Source organism: Pithys albifrons, chromosome 5 (genome assembly GCF_047495875.1).
Source record: "Pithys albifrons albifrons isolate INPA30051 chromosome 5, PitAlb_v1, whole genome shotgun sequence".
Taxonomy (NCBI): Eukaryota; Metazoa; Chordata; class Aves; order Passeriformes; family Thamnophilidae; genus Pithys; species Pithys albifrons.
Genome location: NC_092462.1, coordinates 31,293,897 through 31,315,438, shown reverse-complemented (window position 1 = coordinate 31,315,438; position 21,542 = coordinate 31,293,897). Strand labels below are relative to the sequence as shown.

General features: G+C 37.5%; 1 protein-coding gene across 1 annotated transcript in view; it reads right to left on the bottom strand.

Annotated features, from left to right (window-relative positions):
- The window catches only part of LOC139672654 (uncharacterized), a 61,397-nt gene that overhangs the window by 16,614 nt on the left and 23,241 nt on the right, over nt 1–21,542 (bottom strand). Inside the window, exons 13-16 of the mRNA XM_071557100.1 lie at nt 18,360–18,471; nt 15,519–15,618; nt 4,928–4,967; nt 3,892–3,943 (exon numbers count right to left, since the gene is read on the bottom strand). Of these exons, the coding sequence (XP_071413201.1) occupies nt 3,892–3,943; nt 4,928–4,967; nt 15,519–15,618; nt 18,360–18,471 (304 nt within the window). The remainder of the gene's footprint in view (nt 1–3,891; nt 3,944–4,927; nt 4,968–15,518; nt 15,619–18,359; nt 18,472–21,542) is intronic.

Sequence of the window (21,542 nt, the reverse complement as noted above, 5' to 3'; positions counted from 1 at the left end):
AGGAATGGAGCACCGACCCTATGAAGGCAGGCTGAGAAAGTTAGGGCTGTTCATGCTGAAGAAGAGAAGGATGCTTGGAGATCCCATAGTAACCTTTCAGTATCCGAAGAGGACCTACAGGGAATCCGGAAAGGGATTATTCATCAGGAAATGTAGTGATAGAACAAGGAGAAATGGGTACAAATTGAAAGATGGGAATTTGAGGTTAGAAATTAGGAAAAAAATTTTCACTGTGAGGATGGTGAGATACTGGAACAGGTGGCCCTGGAAGGTTGGATATCCAACCCTGATGGTGTTCAAAGCCACACTGGATAAGGCCTTGAGCAACCTGGTCTGGTGGGAGGTGTTCCTGCCCATCACAGTGAAGGTCAGGACCAGATGATCTTTAAGGTCCATTCCAACTCCTTAACATTCTCTGATTCTAATATCAAGCCCTGAGGCTGGCTAGTTAAGAGTGGCAGGGTGCATAGGACAGTGTGGGCAAGTGCCTAGGACTGTAGACAGCTCCAGTGTTTTGGGACTTTACCCCTGAAGAAATGAAGAATTCAGAAAAACCCATAAAATATTTGGAAAAAGTATTCTGTCACCTTGGGAATTCCAGAGAGACACGAATCACTGCAATGTCCTAGCCCAGGCCTTCCAAGCTCTCTTTAACACTATTTATTACTCTCAAGCAAACAAGGAGGTCTCTGGATCTGATGAAAAAACAAAAATCCCTGCAGCTACTCCAACCCCAGCAACAGGCACTGACACCGAATGACAGGACCAAGCCCTTTTAGTTATCAGTCAGCCCTATACATAAGAAATGGACACAAAACTCAGTTCATTTAGTAAAGGAGGATGAAGCAGGGCCACCACAAAAACAGGAGAAAGAAGCAGAACAAGATCCTTGAGTGAGCTGTGGAATATGTAAAAATATTTCAGTTGTCTTTCAGACCAGCACATTATCACCTTGCTGCTCCAGTGCTGGGCTAACCAAGCCACTGGCCTGTAATTAGAGGGCAAGGAAGCCAGGAAGCTACAATCACTTTCTAGGGAAGGGGGCATTGAGAACTAGATTTGAAAAAGGGACCCAGGCCCTCAGCCTCTGGAGGGGACCCCTATTAAGTTTGAAGGAAAGATATCCCTTCAAGGAAAATGTTATATATCACTCCAGTAAGGGGACCACAACGAAGAGAGGTATCCAGTACTTGAGAAAATTAGCTATGCTAGAGGTATTTATTATGACTTGAACAGTGCAGAGCTACCCACAGACCCAGATGAAGCCCAGTGCTGACGACCCAGATGGCAGCAGTTTGTATTAAGCACATCATCATATGCTAACTAATTGGCACCAGTGAGTTAGAGAGATAAAGAGCCATCAGTGGTGGATCAAGTGGCTCGCCAATTCCAACAATAGGATGAAAATCTCTCTTCCTCCCTACGGAACTTGTGTCTTGGCTCTGGAAGAAGTGTATGAAAGTGGGAAAACCTGTCCTGGGGAATCCAGCAATTCAAAGAGAATACTTCTCACTCATCATCTGTATGGACCAGTATCTCAGCTATTAACAGTAAGCATTCTGTTGCTCAAGAGAAAGGATACAGAAAGTACACATAAGAGTGTGTCTTGTAGTTTTTCCTGCAGGATGATTGGTAAGATACAAGGAAGTGGGATGGAAGCAATTTTATCTGTATTGGAAGATGCACAGTAGTAAAGATTCAGACATACAATCAGGTTACAGTACCACAACAAAACAATATAAAGCAACTTTGCAGCAGCAGTTATCAGTGTTCAGTCATCAGCCAAGCCAAGATAACTCTACTCAGCACTTTCTTAAGATTGCCTTTGGAGAATAACTAACAGTGACTTGCATTCAGTAGGCTTGCTGCAATTTTTCTCCCTACAGAAAAGTTTTAGGTTACCCTTAAAGTACACATGGAAAAAACTACTATTTGAACCGTAAAACCACTGGTGATCTGTGATAAACTCGGGACAATTGCATAAAAGCAGTGGAAATAACAAATGAGACATTGAATCCAAACTGACATCCAGAAAGGTATTATCAAACACAGAACAAAAGAACCCACTGTGGCAATGTTAACATAACTGAAAATCTGCTTATGGAAGTTTTTTTGGTTTTAGGTTAAATGCTGAACTAGCGCAACAAGACTCTTTGTAACTGAACTTTCAATCTAGCAAATCAGTTAATTCATACTTCCTCTGTAATCTCTTGCTAGACCATGGTTGTTAATACACGGCTAGAACTCTGAATCAAGGACTTGAATCGCTTACATGACACTTTTACTGCAGAACAACAGTGATAGGACACATTGCATTTTACTAAAGGTATATGCAGTGCACTCATCAGATTAGTTACCTAGAACAAGGACTTTGATTTTCTGCATTGAAAAGAATAAAAGAACAATGTTTTCTTTCCTTGTTAAATTAGGTTACTATTTAACCTCAGCACCATTTTACCAAGTCTGGAACACAGGTGCTACCTAGTAAGTTGATATTTAATGTGATGAATAATACAGTGGTATGCTCAACTTCCATAAAAGCAATAATTTCACATTAGACTTCTCAAAGACAAGCTATTTGTGTAAAGCAAAATATAACTGATGATAAAAAATAGTACCTGAACTTCTTTTTAATGCTTTTCCATTACACAGTTTATAAATAATGTAGTTATAATAACTAATAGCATCTTCTCTGTAAAGCTGTGAAATTAAAATATTTTTCATTAATGCAGAATACTACTTAAAAGAATGGGACTTGTTTGGGCTAAGCACTGGATAAGTGGTAAAAATGAAACACTTAATTCTTAGAATACTTAAGCTGCTGTGTTTGCCCCCCCTTGCCCACCTTTTCACTTCCTGCCTGTGCTCGCAAAGCTTCCCTTCGCTAAGCAGAAGCCTATCACAGTACCTGTGGTCTAACACAGCCCAACAGTCTGGCCTTTGGCCACTTTCTTGACAGTGGACAAGTTAGAAAACTCTTAGCGAGTGTCTCCAAAAGATCAATTAAGTAGCTGATGGCATTCAAATGAGATGAGACCACCATTTATAAATCCAAACATTGCATGGTTTCAGCAAAACCAGTTTTCTTCAAGTTTATTTTGAAAACTGCAATCTAGACAAGGGTAGCTATGTAACAGAAAAGAAGTAGGGGTCTGGGTGAACGTGTTATCTTACATTGTAATTTCTCACCTAGAGCTGCCTAGTCATCTGAACTGTAAGTTCTAGGACTGAAACTATTGCTATGAACTGAATAGGGCCAGAGAAACATCATTCACAGGCTCCTCCATGATACTCAGCACAAGAGATGCACAAGCTTACATAATGTAACAGTTTTCGTAACATAGGTAAGAGAAGAAATTACTACTTCTATTTTTATAGACAGGGTATATGGAAGGAAAAGGTACAACTCCCTGTTAAGGTAAAACCTCTGTGAATCAGAGGAAATTCCCAACAACATATACAAAATGTGGACTCCCCAAAAACTCAGAAGATGTGTCCAGGTTCCACAGATTAATGTTCCCCTCTCTGAACACCCAACTGCCTGCTCTTTAAAGAAGCCCCATTAACTTTCAAACAAGGATATGATTTTTTTAATCACTCTTTGCAAATGCAATAAAAATAATTCAAACCTACAGTTCTAGGAAGCTCAGTTCATGAAAAGAGAAGTTTCAGTTTTGATGTAATACATTTCAAAATTTGCTGCAATTTAAAATGGTAGGTCAGCAAGTTCAACTGTTGTAAAACATTTGTGTGAACAATGTAAGTCTCTAAGGAAATATTTTTAATCAAAGTTACCAGAATACTTTACAGTTTTAGAATTCAGTTAGTGAAAGATGCCAGAATCAGCAGAATTTTTCAAATTACTTCAAAGAAAACAGAGCACAGGCTTACCTGAACATTGCTTTTGGGATAACAGAAGAAAAATGGCTTCAAAACTGGAGACCTAGAAACACAAAACAACAAACATATGTGCACTTAACTAAAATTACTGAACAGGAATTAAGGGGAAATTAAAGCTATTCAACCATAACCATCAATAGTTTTCCAATCAACTTTGAAAAGTCAGAGAAGAGTAAAAACTCCGTAAATTCTACTATTAAAACCACAGGATTTTGTTAAAAATATCCAAGAAAATTTTACTGGGGGAGGATAGCCAGAATAACAAAAATACTTTCTTGACAAAGGATGCACTTCATGGCATTGAAGTCTATTGCACTGTCAGTAGCCACATACTGAAACCTAGGCTAGTTACACAGGGCTGCTGGAAACACAGCTACAGTTCCTTCTCCCATCGTCATGTGCAGTATTTGCTTAATGACAGGAAAGTTTTAAATGCTGTCATGAATAAGCATGAAAAGGTTGAGGATATAAATCACCAGCAGACCCTAGTCACTTCTAGAAAAACACTGAGTCAAACCAGCTTTTTTTTTTAAATATGCCCAACGTTCAGCTTGCTCATGTAATTGTTTCATGTTAATATTTTTTGGGATGTTCTGGGACATTTGACCTCACATTTCTAGGTGAAGTGAGCTGGTACACATGTAAATTTGGTGTGCCCACATTCCAAACTAACAACTACAAGAGAAAACTGGTCCAGAAATCTGCACGTAGGAACACATGGTTGAGCAACTGCCTTGCCATGAAGTCAAATTCGAAGTTCTCCCCACAGCTCATTAAGTGAACATTGTTATGAGCTGATCAGAGAGGTATGTAAATCATTTTCAGTAATTTAATAAAGAATTTTACTACTTGCATACCTATCTTATAGCACTTACTATTAATTTGTTATCAGTTATTAAGCACGGTGCTCAAGAGAAAGATTTAGTTGCTTCTGTGGTTGCTGTTTTGAGCTGGCAAAGTTCATGATGATGAGTGGCAAGGACACTATCACATATTACGACAAGTTAATTATCAGGAGTTAACTTACACTCTGGGGCGCCCTCCAACAACTCCAGTGAGGCCAGGTGCTGGAAATGGAAATTAAATTAATAAAAGAATGTTTAAAGCCATCTTCAAAACATCAGAAGAATGTTTAGAACAATGATGGGAAGAATTAGAACATTACCATAGCTTAAATGGAATACAGATTTAATAAATACAGAAAAATACCTAGCAAATGACTTAGTCATATAAACTAATAAAACTGACCATTTTTACACAACAGTCAAAAAGGCAAAACACATGACTGACTTCTAACAAAAAATATATTTTTAAACGTACAAAGCATAAACTACAGCTTCTTCTTCCAAATATTTAGTATATCAATGCCAGTGAGTCAACACATTTGATAGAAAAAGAACTTAGCTTTAGGGGTTTTTTGCTGTTCTTTTATTTACTTCTAAGGAGAGCAGAGAAACAATTCTGATCTGGACCATGGTTTATTTTAATATTTATTTAATATGACTTTGTTAGATCAACTGTGACAGATTAATTTGGATTATGCTCTCTAGCATCTTCAGTAGCTAATTTTGCTTTTTAAGGTGCTGGGTACTGCAAATCCCATTCTCTCTCCTTGACACATAGGGGATTAAGGCACCAGCATGATCCCAGATTTGCACTGTCAGCACTGTGAATAGATTCTTATTTATTCTCAATATGAGGTTGCCATGCTTTACTACCATTAAACCCATCTACCCAGCTCAGTGTTTCTCATAGAACAGTTCTGCTCTCCTCTCCCTAAGCATAGCTTCTCACCCTTCCTTCTGGCACGGATAGGACACATACATGAAACATCAGGGCTCCACTGAATATTGCAGAGGAAAGAAACAGTGAAGTGCAAACTTTAAACCAGTCTAGGAATTAATTAACAAGTATGTTAAGCAGTGTCTTAAAAACAAATGCTGTGGAAAGCTGCCCACATGGTATATTTGGTCAAATTAATTCTGGCTCTCTCCAGATGTGAATTCCCTCTGTTCATGCTCTAAGCAGACTAAAACCCATGTAACTGTGCTACTGTGGTACTGAGCTCACAGTGATAATCTCCAGTGCTCAGGAGGCTGTTCCAGCTTGGATTCAGTGCCTCCTCAGTGTGGACACACAGTGGCAGCACAGATTACATCGTCTTGTCATATTCATACTCAAAAAAAAGCCAATGATGTTTTATACTAAAGGCAAAAAAAAGGCCTTTATAAAAAAAGCACTATAAATAAGCATCTCCCTACCCACTAAGTTCTACTGAAAAAAATGTGGTAGTGAATACAACATGAAAAAATCCCTTCCCCTAGTGTTGAACAGTTTTAAATGATCTAGTGAGGTTTGAGCCCTATACATCTTACCCATTCACTCCTTCAAGCAGAGCTGCCATTTAACAACAAAACCAGCTCCAGTTATTTTACTGAACTATGTGCCTAGTTTATTTAGGTTGTTGGAGGAGCAGGCTGGATACAAGAAGGTCACGTTGAAAATACAGCTAGTTCATAAAGCGAGTTATCTGTGGATTCTCACATGGGTCACTTCCTGCTAGGCAGCTGAATTGCTCATTAAGGATACCAGATTTTGCCCTGATATCAATTTCAATTTCCTGAAAGCTCCCAAAGAAAGCTCCTCACTTGCAGACTGTCACACAACGCATCTTAGCTCCTACAACAAAGCAGTTCTCTAAACACTGACAAGACAACAGCCTTTAAGAGCTCACACCTTGAGGCTGTGCTTAACCTTCTACTGCTGCTTCCTCTCTCTGGTCTTTCAAAGTTCTCCAGCACAAGCTACCGTAACAGCAGATCTGTCTGCATAAGTGCAACTGCAGAGCAATATCTCAGTTGGAACATTATTAAGTTCTATCTTATGATTATCCAGTCCATCGTTTATGTGGACATGAGTAACATGGGAGTAATTTTAAGACCAATTTAATTTCATCTATATGCAATTCCTGCTTAGGCTTCAGGCAGAGAAGATGAAGCAAATTGTAAACTGATCGTGGCTTACAATAAGTGATTTGATTTTTGTGCAAACAGGACTAGAGCACTATACCTCACCTCAGGCCATGCCTCAGATCCCCATTACATTTCTCCAATAAACTAAAAGGCAGCTACAGAAAGTACAACCAGATAACAGTGGGCTTTTCACTGTGGCCAGACCTGGTTCTGCTAAGTAAATTGGGATTGCTGTGGATCAACCACTGCCCCAAGACAATGTCTTCAAGATTTCCTCACACTGAACTTTATGCTTACTTTGCATTGCTTGCTTAAATATCTGCCCTCCCTCCTTTTGGGAAGATTTATCTTAATCTACAGTGACAAACAATCTGTCATACTTACAGAGTACCAATCAGTCATCATGATTCTCAGCTAAATCGAAGCTATTCATCTGCTTTCCCAGAAATTTTACGTGACCACTTTTTGTTATCAGAACTCCATTCATTTGTTCCTCAAGGCAGATAAAAGCTTTGTCTCATCCATCACCAGTAAACCTCTTGAACAAGTTGCTTCACTTCAAGATGAGGAACAACTCACCAGCACTGTCTGCCAGCTTCTGTGCCTCAGAGTGGCATAAAACTGACACATTGCAAAATAGGCAGAATATCTTCAGGTTGCAGATCTTCCTTTCAATGCATTTATATACTGTTCACGTTCATCTGAAGGTACAGTATTTGTCTGGTGTAATCTTCATATGATACATGTTTTGATACAAGCATTTGATCTAAAAGCACACCATTTCCAAAAACATTTTCCCTCATGCTGTCTGAGGACCCAGCCTGATAACCACAAATACTCCAGGTGGCTAGGCATTTAAAACCAGTGAGTCAGTACTGGGGACTACACCACTGAAATTCCACCACTTTCATTAACTCCCAAATATATGGCATGGTCAGAAAAACATCAGGCATAAGTCAATCAAATCTCCTTTCTAGGTGACTAAGCATTAGTACAGGACCCTTCCTTTGCTTTCTGTGCTTCAAGGTTTGAATCTACAAAATAAGGAATCAATTATTAGTTAGCAAGTGCTTCTCTTTGGTTAATCTGCATAATTCTTCATACTGTCTTATCCTGTCTTTTCATTTTATGACTCCTTCCTGTAGCCTACTTTAACTCTTACTCATTGTCAGCCCAAGCACCTCACGAAAAACAAACCATCATCCTCTACATGCACATGTAATTATTTGTCAGATTGTTTTTCCTTTGTGTCCATGATTCTTCCAACATACCTGCAAGAACCCCAAAATTTTGGGTCCAATAGCAAATTTGATCCAAATCTGAAGGACGGAGAGGAATCTCAAGAATACCAAAGCACACTAACACCTCATGACTACTACTCCCTGTTATTTAGCAGAGATGTAGTGACAGATTAGCATGTAAATAATACAAGGTGAAGCCCATTCAAGAAACATTCCTTGATACAACAGCTCGACTCTTTCTGATTGCCCATGTATTTTTTTATCTCTCCAGCCTCTTGGTCTTTCTCATTTTCTCTCCATATAAAACTCATCTGTGGATGGACTTGCAAATAGAAGTACTTTTTTAAAATCATACATGATGTGCTGGAAAAGACAGCAATTTTTTGATAAATTTCATGAATAGAGGTACGAGGTAAACAGAAGAGTACTGGGAAAACCAATGTTGCTCTCAGCTGGGACAACAATTCAGGGAATAGATCCACTGAAAAACCATCTCTGGCAAAAAAGTTGTTTAAAATCAGCCCAAACAAGCACCTATTTCAGTATGTAGAACCACCATGTTCTAACACATTATAATCTGTATCACACCCTGTAAAATGTCTCACAGCAGAAAAAAATGGCTGGAACCTGCAATCAATCCACGAGATGTAAATTTCCAGCAAAACAAGTTTCATTCCTTCCAGCTCTGATAATTCCCCACTGGATTTTCTGATGGTGGAAGAGCCTTATGTTTTGCCCAATTTTGGATTACTACTACTTCTTTAATCTACGTCTGTCAAAATATAATAAATACTTCTGTACAACTCTGTATATTTTTCAACAGAATAAACCATTATGCAATATATGAAAGAAAAATGCTAGACTGCATAAAGCATTTTGTAAAACGTTTTGGAGTAAACAAGTATGAAAATGTTCCAACTAATGGAAATCCAAAAAGCTTTAAGCACTTTAAATTTAATAGGTGACGCTTTCCTTGAAGCTTCACAGAACTACAAAATACAACAATGTCTCTTGCTCACCAGCTTTCAGCTTTTGACTCTAAATAGGTTTTTCCTTATACTTCCAGTGATTGATATTGATATATTAAAAACAGACATCAAAGTAGTCTACTTGTCAAGCATTATTTTTTAAGTGACCCAACTAGGCAAATCCAAAACCTCAGGTTTTATACTCCACAGTTCTTACGTTATGCTTGAGCACTAGTACAAAATGCAGACAACATTTTTTACAGGGGTCAATTATATGCTCTTAAGTATTCTATTTATGTCCTGTGAAAACAGCAGATAGTTTATCTTCTGCAATATTATTCTCAAAAAATGGTGATTGCAGTAAACTGCTAGAACAAGGACATTTCTGAAAGTATCTTCCAACACACTTGGAGATCAGTCATAATATTTACATATACTCAAGCACTTTAAAATCTCAAGTTGTATTAACCAGCTGTCATCTTAGTGTCAAACTCCGGTCATTTTAATGTGAAATAAGGGTCAGCACATGATTTCAGCTATTAGTAAAACATTTTTTAGCTACTGAAACCCTGTTAAACTATAAATGCCAGTTTCCCACAGTAAGGCTCTTCTCAAGCCTCTTCTACTTCGCATTTCATTCAGAATTACCTATCTGAATTAAAGAAAAAATAAATACACAATCAACACAAATTACTTAAATTCTAACCTTTTGGTTGACTAGACTGCATATAAAGACAACACTTTCCCTGAGTAATACAAGCCTGGTCTGTGTTTGCTAGCTTTCATGAAGTGAGGGTGAATTTCTATGGACTGGACAAGGCAGAACTGCACTGAACTCCCAGAGGCTACTATAGATTTAAAAATCTATGTGTCTAGGATTGTTCACTGCCAAATTTAGAAAAGCTCACTTTATAGAACAGGAAAACAGCTGTGAGGATCTCACTAATAGGACTGAACAGTACAAGCACGTTTAAAGTCATTCTTTTTTTTCAGGAGATCACACATGCATAAAACCAAACAAACCTACTGGTTGCTGTTAAAAAAATCCTGGCTATTATCAACATTCAGACTACTGAGGACAAAACAGAAAGCACAATTTTAGCTGCTGAAAGTTTAACAAACTCAGGTGTTAAATGTAAAAAAATATTAAAAAATAGGATGAGGTGTGTTTGGCTGTTTTTTTAAATAGTTTGTATCCCTTTAAATTCATCAGTACAGCATAATCCAAATGAAAATTGATTAAGTGTTTGAACTGGTAAACTAAATACCATACTCAACAGAAATTTACAGTAAATGTCTTCCATTCCAAACCGAAAATAAACAACAAATTGCCCTCTAAGGTATGGCGTGTCTATACACAGTAACTTCAAATTCTACTCTGTGCTTAAGAATCTCATCTGCAGTTTCAACCACACTTAAAACAATTTCTGTGAAAGTACGCTCACGTGTCCCACTGGTCTTCAACAAAAACAATGGAAATCGAAAAAGCATTAAGAAAAGAGTTAGGAAATACCTATGAAAAATCTGTCTTTCGCTCTTGATTTTAGAAATCTCTTAATAGATGCACCATTGTCAAAATTCTCTCTTGAACAAACACACAGAGGCTTCAGCCCATTCCAAGATATAGACAGCATCCCTTCTTTTAACACAGTGGATGACACATCATAAGAAACTGGAAACTTCAGATCATCACAATGCCTTGTGATGGTCATCTTTCTATTGATAATTAAAGATCTACCATAAATGGGGAGAGGGAGAGGAATCAGCACTCTTAAATTGACTAGAAGCTATAGCAGCAATACAGTGTTTTCCTTTTACAAGGCCTAAGTTTTATTATTCTTTATATATATGACTACAAAAAAAGTATCATATTCAGAAATCCTATGTTGCAAACTAAGTCAGAAGTTAATAAATACTGACATTAAGACTTTAAATTCACTAAAAAGCACACCTCTGATCTCAAGGCTCAAAATCCAGTTCAAAGTGTCTGAAGTGAAGCATTATGACCATTCCTTAACAAAATTATTGTGCTTTTTCATCACAGGAAGAAAAGGAATTTCTTTTTATCTTACTGTTGTTTTCTGAAAAGTCTGAAAAGCTGCTACTGAAAACTCCCTCAACATCTCAGGCAAAACCTAAAAAATTTTGACTCAAGTGGTTTAAATTTAGCATAAGTGAAAATGACCAGAGTTCGTCCTTTAGTACTGATTAATAAATAAATTAATACCTATTTACCTACAATTTATAATTTTCATATTATAGTACTGCCAAAATAAAACTACCTACCAACTCTAGCTCAGGGCTCCACAAGCTGTAACTAGCAGGCTGAAACCACCTGATGAAACACCAAGAGTGGCAGTCCTCCTGGATTTCATCTCAAAAGATGCAGCAGGAGCTCTTGTGACTCCTCGCCCTTATTCTGAGCCATCAAATATCCTTTCTCACTCACTCTTCTCCTCTAATCATCATTCTTAAATTTTAGCTTGATCCTCTTAAATACTGGTGGAGTTGCTCTTCACCATTTCTTTACAGGGAAAGCACAACCAAGGACTCTGATTCACATTGTTCTGTGGTTATGCTTTCTTTCACTATCTAAGGAAAACACCTGTAAAACAGACAGAATACTTTCCAATGTTACTAGCTTAGTTGTTTATCTTTACACAGTTTGCTAAAGATTCTTGGATACAAGGTGCTATGTATGATTACCTGTACAACTGTCCACACATAACTAGAAGGTGTGTGCTGTATATTAAAGGTCACTCAAGTGTCCAAAAATAACATAATGAAGTGTTTCAGTTCAGGTGACATCATCCTGCAAGTCAACAACTTCTCTCGTCTCCCTCCTGCCCATTATGAAGGATTTATAATTTGTTCCTGCTTTTCCTCAGTTCTTCATTAAAAGAATATGCAAAATAAGAAAGAAAGGTTATTTGCCATGACTCTCAGTCACTATCTCACTTTCTGGAAGTGAACTAATGCAGGAGACCTGGGAGAGGCATGACCAAGCTGGCAATTCTTGAAACACAGGACTTCATTGTTTAAAGGATTTTCATCAGGAAAAGTCACACATGCTTAAAATCTCACTTGGTGTGCATCCCCACAACTGCCACCATTTCGGCAGAACAAAGCCACACAAGGTTACATCACACAGATCCATGTGGGAAGTGCAAAATCACAAAAAAGTGGTGCAGCACTGTACAAAGTGGGACCTCAGGTGCTCACTGCCCAGAGCACTTACAGAGAATGCCTGAGATCCAAGTCCTGGGTTCTCTTGCCTGTGGACACTTTGACCTTCCCATAAGAGTAACCACACTGCCATGGGCATGCTCTGCGCCTCATTGAAGCTGTGGCACTTTGGAAAATTGTAATAATTTGCAAAAATGTCCCAGTGAAACAGAGGGGAGGGAAAAAGCTGAGGGAAAAAGCAGCGGGAAACAACATCAAGTCCTGTTACTAGACAATTCACCTCAGAGAACAACAATCTTAATCTTGGTTCTGGCTTCTGTTCCCAAGATCATTTACCCATCTATTAAGTCTTGTGTATAGAGTTGCCTGTTCTAAGACAATTAAGCACCAGGAATTCATTGTTCTGCTCTTCACAGCAAGTTCTGGAAGTCTAAACTACTCTCAGAAACTAAGCATCATTATTAGTACACCACTAATTACTGTTTGGCAGCGTTGAACAATTCTAAATCTCACTGAAGAAAGAAAAGAAAAAAGACTCTTCATAATCACTGCTTTAAATATATTTCACATTAACAAGTAGCCTACTAAGCATTTAGATCCCGAATCTGACCCATCTCTGCATACACAAGAGTTTATCAGTGCTGGTAATACAGAAATTTACCATACAACAGCAACTGAAAGGAGTGACTGTATGAAATAGTCACAATATACCTTAAACAAATAAAAATAATGATTACGTGGTTGTTCAGGCACTCAGTAGCATGTCAGTAAACAGCAGTAAAGAGCTCTGACACCCTCTGACACTAGTAATTTCTATCATAGAAGCCAAAAACCTTGTTGCAGCCCTATAGCTAGCAAGGAAAAGTGCTATTTACCACCAGATGCCCCAAACAATGCCAGAAATATCAGTCTTTTCCATCCCTGCTCATTCACAGTTCTTCTGTGAATTGACAGAGATTTCCTTCTTTTTTGTTGAGAATAACCACTACAGGATGTTCTAAAAAGCTTAAGCTGATCCTTTAGGGAACAAAACTAGCACCCCTACACCACAATCCACAGAGACTGCCTTAAATACATTCCTGTGTAGAACTGGGCGTTTCCCACAAAAGCCCTGATAACATGAGCTGGAAGTTTGCCAGCCACCTTAACGCACAGATGTTCAGATGTCACAGAAACTCAGTTTCAATACTGCATATACTCCACCCAACCAAGGTAGTGCACATTCTTTACTTTTTTCATTCTGCAAAGATCAGTGGTAAAAGGAAAAAACTGAGCCCTTAATAAACCTAGCATTTTCAGACTTCAAAGTTGGTTTATACACATAGCAGTTGCTTTATAAAAGAAGCAGCAAAGAAAGAGACAAGTCCATTACCTTCGGATCTTACAAATAAGCAACTATTGTAAAATCCACCCAGCTTTACTTCCTTCAAAAGATGTTTTCTAGGGGATTGTCTATGCATGTATAGAATAAATAGTAGGAATAGATCTTTGCTTTCATAGTTTGCTTGAGTAAAGAAAAAGAAGACACTACTTTAATTATGAATTGCTACCTAGTTACAGAAATGACAGTTTGATCCAATGGTGAAAACACCATCTTTCATCCATCAGCTAAAAAATAAGTCTGTAGCAGCAACTTATATCTATGCTAAATGCTAACCTATCAATCAACCTTCAGAATTGCCAAATTTTAAAATATCTCAATGAATATTTGCAATTAGTTCTATATGATCATATTCTGTATTATAGAGACAAAAAAAAGATGATTATGCACTAACCTTGTTTCGATAAACCCAACTTTAAAAAACCAGCAAAGCAGCCTGCATTAACTGTTCTCTGAGACTACTCTAAAGACTACAACACAGAATGCACACACTTCTATGCTATTTTTAATCCACTGAAACAAGAAGTATTAGTTTCTTAACTGCAAGGCAACACCTAACCACTCTTTCATTAATCAGGATTCTAGACTCGCTATGGAAGTTCAGAGTTTCAGGTTAAGCTCATGGAATTTAATTTTGAAGATCTACGTAAATCCTAGATACAGTCTCCATCAAGATATGCATTAGTCATTACAAAATATCCAAGCTCTAGACTTCAAAATGAGGAAAATTATATTCATTTAAAATGGACAATAAAAGCCAGATTAGGCACAAAATCACAACAATATGAACGAACTATTTAGAACTGAGATGGATACAGGGGTGACATTTAAGGGACTTGGGAAGAGAACAGAGGAAAAAAAAAGTTTGCTCAGAATAATCAAACAGGAAGTCTCCCAAGAAAATTTAGAGAATCCAGTGATATTTACAAAGAACAAACATGAAATTTTTTTGGAACAAACATTAGGTAAACAGTAGAAGCATAGAGATCGTTTCTCATTAGGTGACTCTTATGCAAATACTTTAAAATATACCCCTAAGATTAAGATGGACCTAATTAAATCCCAGTATTTTACCTCATATGTCAATTAAAAATGAATATTTTAATAGCTGCAATATATTACAAATTCATACCAAATCAAACGTCGAAGACAGAGTAATTTGAGGTTTGACTTAATATTGTATGATGATAATTTAAGTTGGGTAGTTAATATGCACTGTGAATTAAGAATTAGATGCAGGCCATTAATACCTTCACTGTAAAATTAAGATTTTTTGAATTATAACTGAAAGTTGCAGTTACTTACATAAGCAGCTACACATTTAAGAGGTTCAAAGTACAGTAGCATCAATAAAAACCCTTTGCAGTAACATTGGATAATAAAGTACTGAAGAGAACCTTCAAAACTGTCCAACTGCACAGCTCTTCATAAACTGCAATGTTATAGCTGGACACTCTGGTAAACTTTTGCCAGCTGAGTTAACACTCAATGTTTATTACCAGTGAAGCCTAAGGGCATCACTAACTTTTAATAACATGATAAAAGTAAAACACTGTTGCACATCAGTGCAACCATGTGTAGGAAAACAGACAAATAAGGAAAGGGTAAAAATCCAGAAAGGAACAGTAGCAGCAACGGAACCATAAAGAGTCTCAAAGGAACACAAAGGTGAACTTCCAGAACTCACATTTTATCATTTTGCTCATGTCTGTGGGTCCCATTTCTATGCTAAACATAAATACCTTTCAAAAAATTATTTCACTATGCCCAACCACAATGAAGCTGAACATGACTGTCTTTGAGTGCTAGTCATGCTCAGAGAATTAAAATAAGAACATTCAAATTCTTCAAAGATGTTACAAGTATTTACCCATGCCAGTTCCAGCTGGTGCAATCTCTCTGGAGAAAATTTCTACAGCTTCTTTTTGTTTATGGTGTACAGCAAGCCAAATAACAGCTTCCCGAGGACCCTGCTTCAAAAAGGTTGAAATTAGATTAGCTTAGCAGATGTTCCCTCTAAAGGTAAACCCAACCAGTACTGTGTTCCCTAATCTACAGTCAACTAAAATACCTGTCCTTGCAGATAAACCCTGTCCCAACACTTAAGATTTTACTTCTCTAAACATCAGCCACTGAAGGATCTACCATTGGAATGAACATCAGGTTTCACTGAGCGCAAAGACTACTTAAGAATTTGCAAGCACAAGTAGGAACCACCTTTGAATCTATGAAACCTGTTTACAACAGACATCTGTCTCTGAACGTCTCTCAGCTGCCCTAAGCCACAAGTGCAAGTACATATGAAATAAGACTGAAAAGGTACCAAAATCTACTGGTCAGGAGTTTCTCACACAACACTACTCAAGTACTGAGTTCTGCAGCAGAGTATTTCTTCTCTCTCAAAGTCATCTCTTTTTTTTCTTAACGAGCAGAAGGTTTCTAAATGTTCTTTGGTAACCTTACGTGAAATTACTGGTTTACTTAAATCAATACAAAACTCAGAAAAGGATAAATTCAACTACAAGATACTAGGAGATTTCTTCCAGTGTTCATGTCCTTCTTTATGTCAACAGGAAAGGCTGCATTTTGTGAAAGCATGAAAAAACTACCAAAGTTTGGGTGGAGTTCTTTTTTTTTGTTACTCTACAGAGCACTTTGTAACTCTTTAAATGCCCTAATTCTTTTTGACTTGCTAGCTTTTGGTATCCCAGACAGACAATTATGTTAACAAACTACTAAATCCTGTATTCCAACTCAAATGCATGACAAAACCTCTACACAAAGGATTGTGTATGTCAGGCTATTCCAAGTGAGGAAAATTTCCTACTTTATAGCTGGCGAGCAGCTAAAATTCAATAATGAAGAGCCTTCTTGTTTTAGTATGTTTAAACCAATGTCGTAAGTGTTCATGAAGCTGAAAGATTATTTTTCTCTACTCTCAATTCTAGTGGCATATCCACACAGAGCTCCAGATATTGTTCAACTTACCCTGTCTTGGTATTTACTTATATATGTGCTGCTTCTCTTCAAATTTATATAGTAGAACCTCCAAAGCAGGAACTGCTTTCATTCTGTATTAATATACTGCCTAGCATAATACAGCTCTGGTTTTGAGCACTGTGATTTGTAACCCAAATAACCATGTCTAATTTTGCATGGAAAAACATGGTAGGAAAGAGTGTTTAAAGGACTACGTTATTTCTACCTGAATGGGCAAATATTTTCCTTAGGATTCTATGACTTTATATTTCAAATGGAAAAGCAAATCCCAATCCCCGACTTTTCTCAAGCTACTCCGTCTGCTTTCCAGATGAAAACTCCTCTGGCTAGTTTCTTCTAAAATGTTGGAGGAATTGTGAAGGGGGAAAGCAATAGACCGATTTCCTGTATTTCAGCCTTAGCTCTCACATCCTGTTTAAGGCATGCATGAGAAGCACATACAATGGCAATAACACTGTGTTTACTTTTAATATAAGTCTAGGAGCTGAGGCTGGAAATACAGAAACTACTACAAACATTCAATATCATTTGAAAAATTCCCTTAATTTTCTGTAAGCAAGGCAAACTGAACAATACGGAGAAACTGTTCTTCAACTCATTATTCACTCTATACTGTGACACAGACAACATCCTATGTAACAATTTAATTAAAGAATATATGACAACGCAGAATCATAAGGAGTTGGTATGAACAGAACAAAGACAAGTTCAACATCTGGAACATCTGTTCCTATGTTTCAAACTTTTGATTCTGCAATCTTAGTAACACACTTAACATGAAAGACCACATCATAAAAAAGCTCAGTCCTCAGGAAGCAACTCTTGCTGCTGTGCAGAAGGAAACAAACTCAAGCACCAAAATGAATAGCTGCAGATATAACTTGACGAATTCCTAAGAACACTTAATTTCAATAGTAAGAAGTTCACTGTCCTTCTCCACATCACATTCTTTTTTTTTTATGCACAAAAACTGTCAGCTATAAAGTGTCAGCACTGCTAAGAACAAACTTAAAGCCGAGTTTTTCCACGTGTACCTTAAGAGTTTTCCAAGACTGCCACTGACAAAAAAGAATTAAATGCTACTGTTTTGGAACAAACTAAACTGTCTAAATATTTAAAGTGCATGTAAGTGAGGACAAGATTAACATTTTTCTTTTAAAAAGGACTTACATAGCCTAGATTAGGAAAACAGACCATGGATATCATCACAGCTGTAGTGGCCCTGACCATCATTCATATTGTTATAGATGAAATTATTCAGTTACAACACACAAGGCAGAATTATATAGTTGAAGATTATTTTACAAGCAGTACTCACAGACAGTTTTAAAGTTGTGCAGATACAAATGCTGACATTTCCTGACTCTGCAATATTTATGATGTGGTCTTATAGCATTACATCTAATGCAATTCAAGCCTATGTCATAAAAAACTCTAACAATAAGATATTTCTTTAGATGAACAACACTAGAACAGATTGCAACAACATTTTTGTAAGATTTCATATCAGTGCTTCTGGAAGACCCAATACTGCAAAGACCCTGTCAGTGTTAATTTTGTACACTAAGTAGTGACACTGAATTCTTTGCAACATGAAGGGGTGAAATTCCCAAGATGATAGTGACTTCCTTTAAAGCTGTAGAAAAGATAACAACGTGGAAAGATTAAAAGAGGTCAGTAAAAGTTTAAGAACACTCCACTGAATACTTACACCATCTATACTCCTTCTAGCATGAGGTCCATATGTATCTTCAGACCCTAAAACCTCTATGTTAACTGCAGTGTAATCTTCATAACCAAGCTGACTGAAAATAAGACGAGTCCTGCAACAAACAATTTTTTAAAATTAGTTAACTGCCTCAAAACAATTAGCTGGAGTAGCCCTGTGTGGTCCACAGAAGTTAGCTCTGTCACGTGTAAACTGGAGCATGAATACTTTACATTAAACAAATATATCTGAAAACTACAAATCAAGTGATTACTGACAAGGAAGTCATGCCTATGAATTTATTGCTAGGTTTCAAACTGAGCCTTTTGTTTATTCAAATTACTTGAAAGTTGATAGGCAAAAACAAATAAATGGATTTCAGTTCTTACTGTTGTCTTTGAAACAAAGATAGCTTTAAATGTCATTATAGTACATGCAATCTTCCTGGGTTTCACATGTCTAATTAAGTTTGTAACTGTTTCTACAATAAGGCATTACAAACTACCAATGAAACAAATTTATTACATCAAAGGCACTGGTGAAGAAAAAAAAAAGTAAATCTCAAAGTGAAGAAGGAATTCTTACTCAAATGTAAAAGATGCTTATTTGGAACTAATAAATACACAACTCAAATCCAAAAAGCAGATGTTTTTAAAGAGCATGTTTCTTCATCACTTGTGCCTTTCGAGTCTGACACAAATCTCTCAAACTCTCCTGTAAAGCACATTGTGTCGAATGCCTAGTTTGTCCAATCACAATTAAGAGTATGAACATTATCTTTTTTGACAGCATGAAAACACGCACTGATTTACAACACCCAGGAATTAATACTCTGGTTTGAGAAATATTAAATTTGCAATAAATAGACTGCTTGCAACAAGTCAGAAAAAACAGCCCAACTGTCAAGTACTACAACTGAAAATGACTACAGTTTAAAAAAAAAATTCATATGAAGTCCAAAATAATAATAAAAATCCAGAGAAAGAAGAAGTTTTAAAGGATCCAACTCTTAAAAATAGCCCAACTTGTTAACATGTTGGAGACTGGAAAATTAAGTTAGATTCTGAAGACCCTAAACTCATTTCCCAAGAATCTTAATCAGGCACCCTTCCAGATGGCTAAAAGATTTTATCACTTGAAACACTGGAATTAAGTTAGGATAAGAAAAATATTTTGCATTGTTGGAACATTTTGAAGACACTGCTAATACATCATTGTTGTCACAAATATTAGCATGGCACCTGAAAAAAACGAAGCAATGTTCAGGATTTAAATACAAAACCTAGTTTTCTAATTGCTGTAAAGAGATGAAGGTGGTTCATGTACAACTAGTGAGGCCACATTTATTTTTGCTGATACAAAAAGAAAAAAGACACCTCATTTAAGGTAAGCTTGCAAAATGTGTCTGTAGTCAGTTATTTTAAATTACTTATCTACAAACATTACAGTTAAGAGATATTACAGTTCAAAATACATTCTGTGGATAATTTTTAGCCCTTTCATGTGTGTTGGTAAGGCAATAGAGAATCATCAAAAATAAAAGGACACCAAAGACTACTCCAAAGAAGACCTCACATACATATCGCCAAATTTCTCCTTTCAATAATGAAAAAATCAAACAAAACAGAAGTACACAAGAAAGAAATGAAAGAAGTCATATTATAAGCTGACAAAACTGGATAATATCTTAGGCTGACAACTAATTTGGCCTGTATAAATAAAGCACCTTTAATTTGTCCACTTTATACTGTATTTGTTGCCATTAGACTGCTGGACAGAATTTCACCTAGAAACAGATTGAAAGCTGGCTAGATCAAAGATCACATCCTTAGAATATTCTCTTGAAACAGAGAGACCTGGACAAACCACAAATGGGCTATGGGCACCTCCACGAAATTCATCCAACAAGGCAAAGTGCTGGGTTCTGCACTTGGATTGCAGCAACTCGGTGCAGCACTACAGGCTGGGGGAAATGGCTTGAGAGCTGCTCAGCAGAAAGGGACTTGGGGGTGCTGGCTGACAGCCAGCTGAACATGAGCCAGCAGTGTGCCCAGGTGGCCAAGGCAGCCTGGTGGCTTCTATAAACATGTCTAGCCAGCAGGATTAGCAAAGTGATTATTCCCCTATACTGGGCATTAGTGCAGCCACACCTCAAGTATTGTGCTCAGTTCTGGGCCTCTCTCTGTAAAAATTATATGGAGGTGCTGAAGTGTGTCCAGAGAAGGGCAACAAGGCTCATGGAAGGTATAGAAAACATGTCTAATGAGGAACCGCTGAGGGAGCTGAGTTTGTTTAGTCTCAAGAAGAGGAGGCTTGGGGGGGACCTCATCGCTCTCTACAACTATCTGGAAGAAGGTTGTAGTGAGGTGTTGGTCAGTCTCTTCTACCGTGCCTACAGTGAAAGGACTAGAGGACACGGGAGATGCAGATTACGTATCAGAAAAAGATTTTTCACTGTTGGGGTGGTCAAGCATTGGAACAGGTTGTCCAGGGAGGTGGGGGAGTCACCAGCCCTGGAAGTGTCTGGATGTGGTGCTGGGCCATGTGGTTTCAGTGTAACCCCTAAACCACTGCAGTGCTGGGTCGGCAAATGGACTTGATGATCTTAAAGGTCTCTTCCAACCTTGATGATTCTAGGAACAGGAACGCTAAAAGGGCTGAAGTAAATATTTCTTAAAAAGTATCACTGCTGGTAGAGTATTGTCTCAGAGGGACCCATGCAGCTTAATTCTTATTCTCTGCCTAGGCTGACACACACATATCTTTTGAACATACCAAATAAACAATTCCACGTATTAAGCTGTTCAAGACTGCATTTGAGAAGGAGAATCTACTTTGGTATACTGTGATTTTTAACACACAGAATATGCCTGCAGGCACGCCTCATGGGCTACTGGCTGCTTATCAAAGTAGTTAACCAGCCTTCAACTACCTTACATCAGCTTTCTTCTGAGGATTACTCAGGAAAGCACAGTAAACAGGCTGAATTAATTTTCTAGATGTCACAGAGGCAGCAGCAGCACAAGCTGTTTCGATCAGACAAAAGACACATAGCCCCATCTCAAATAATATCCAAGAGCAAATACGTAAGGGAAAACACACAATTCTATTTTTTTTCTAAAATAATCACCTAGCTTCTAGAAAGGTTGCTTTCCAGAGGTTCCAAGTCCCTGAGTCTTTGTATTT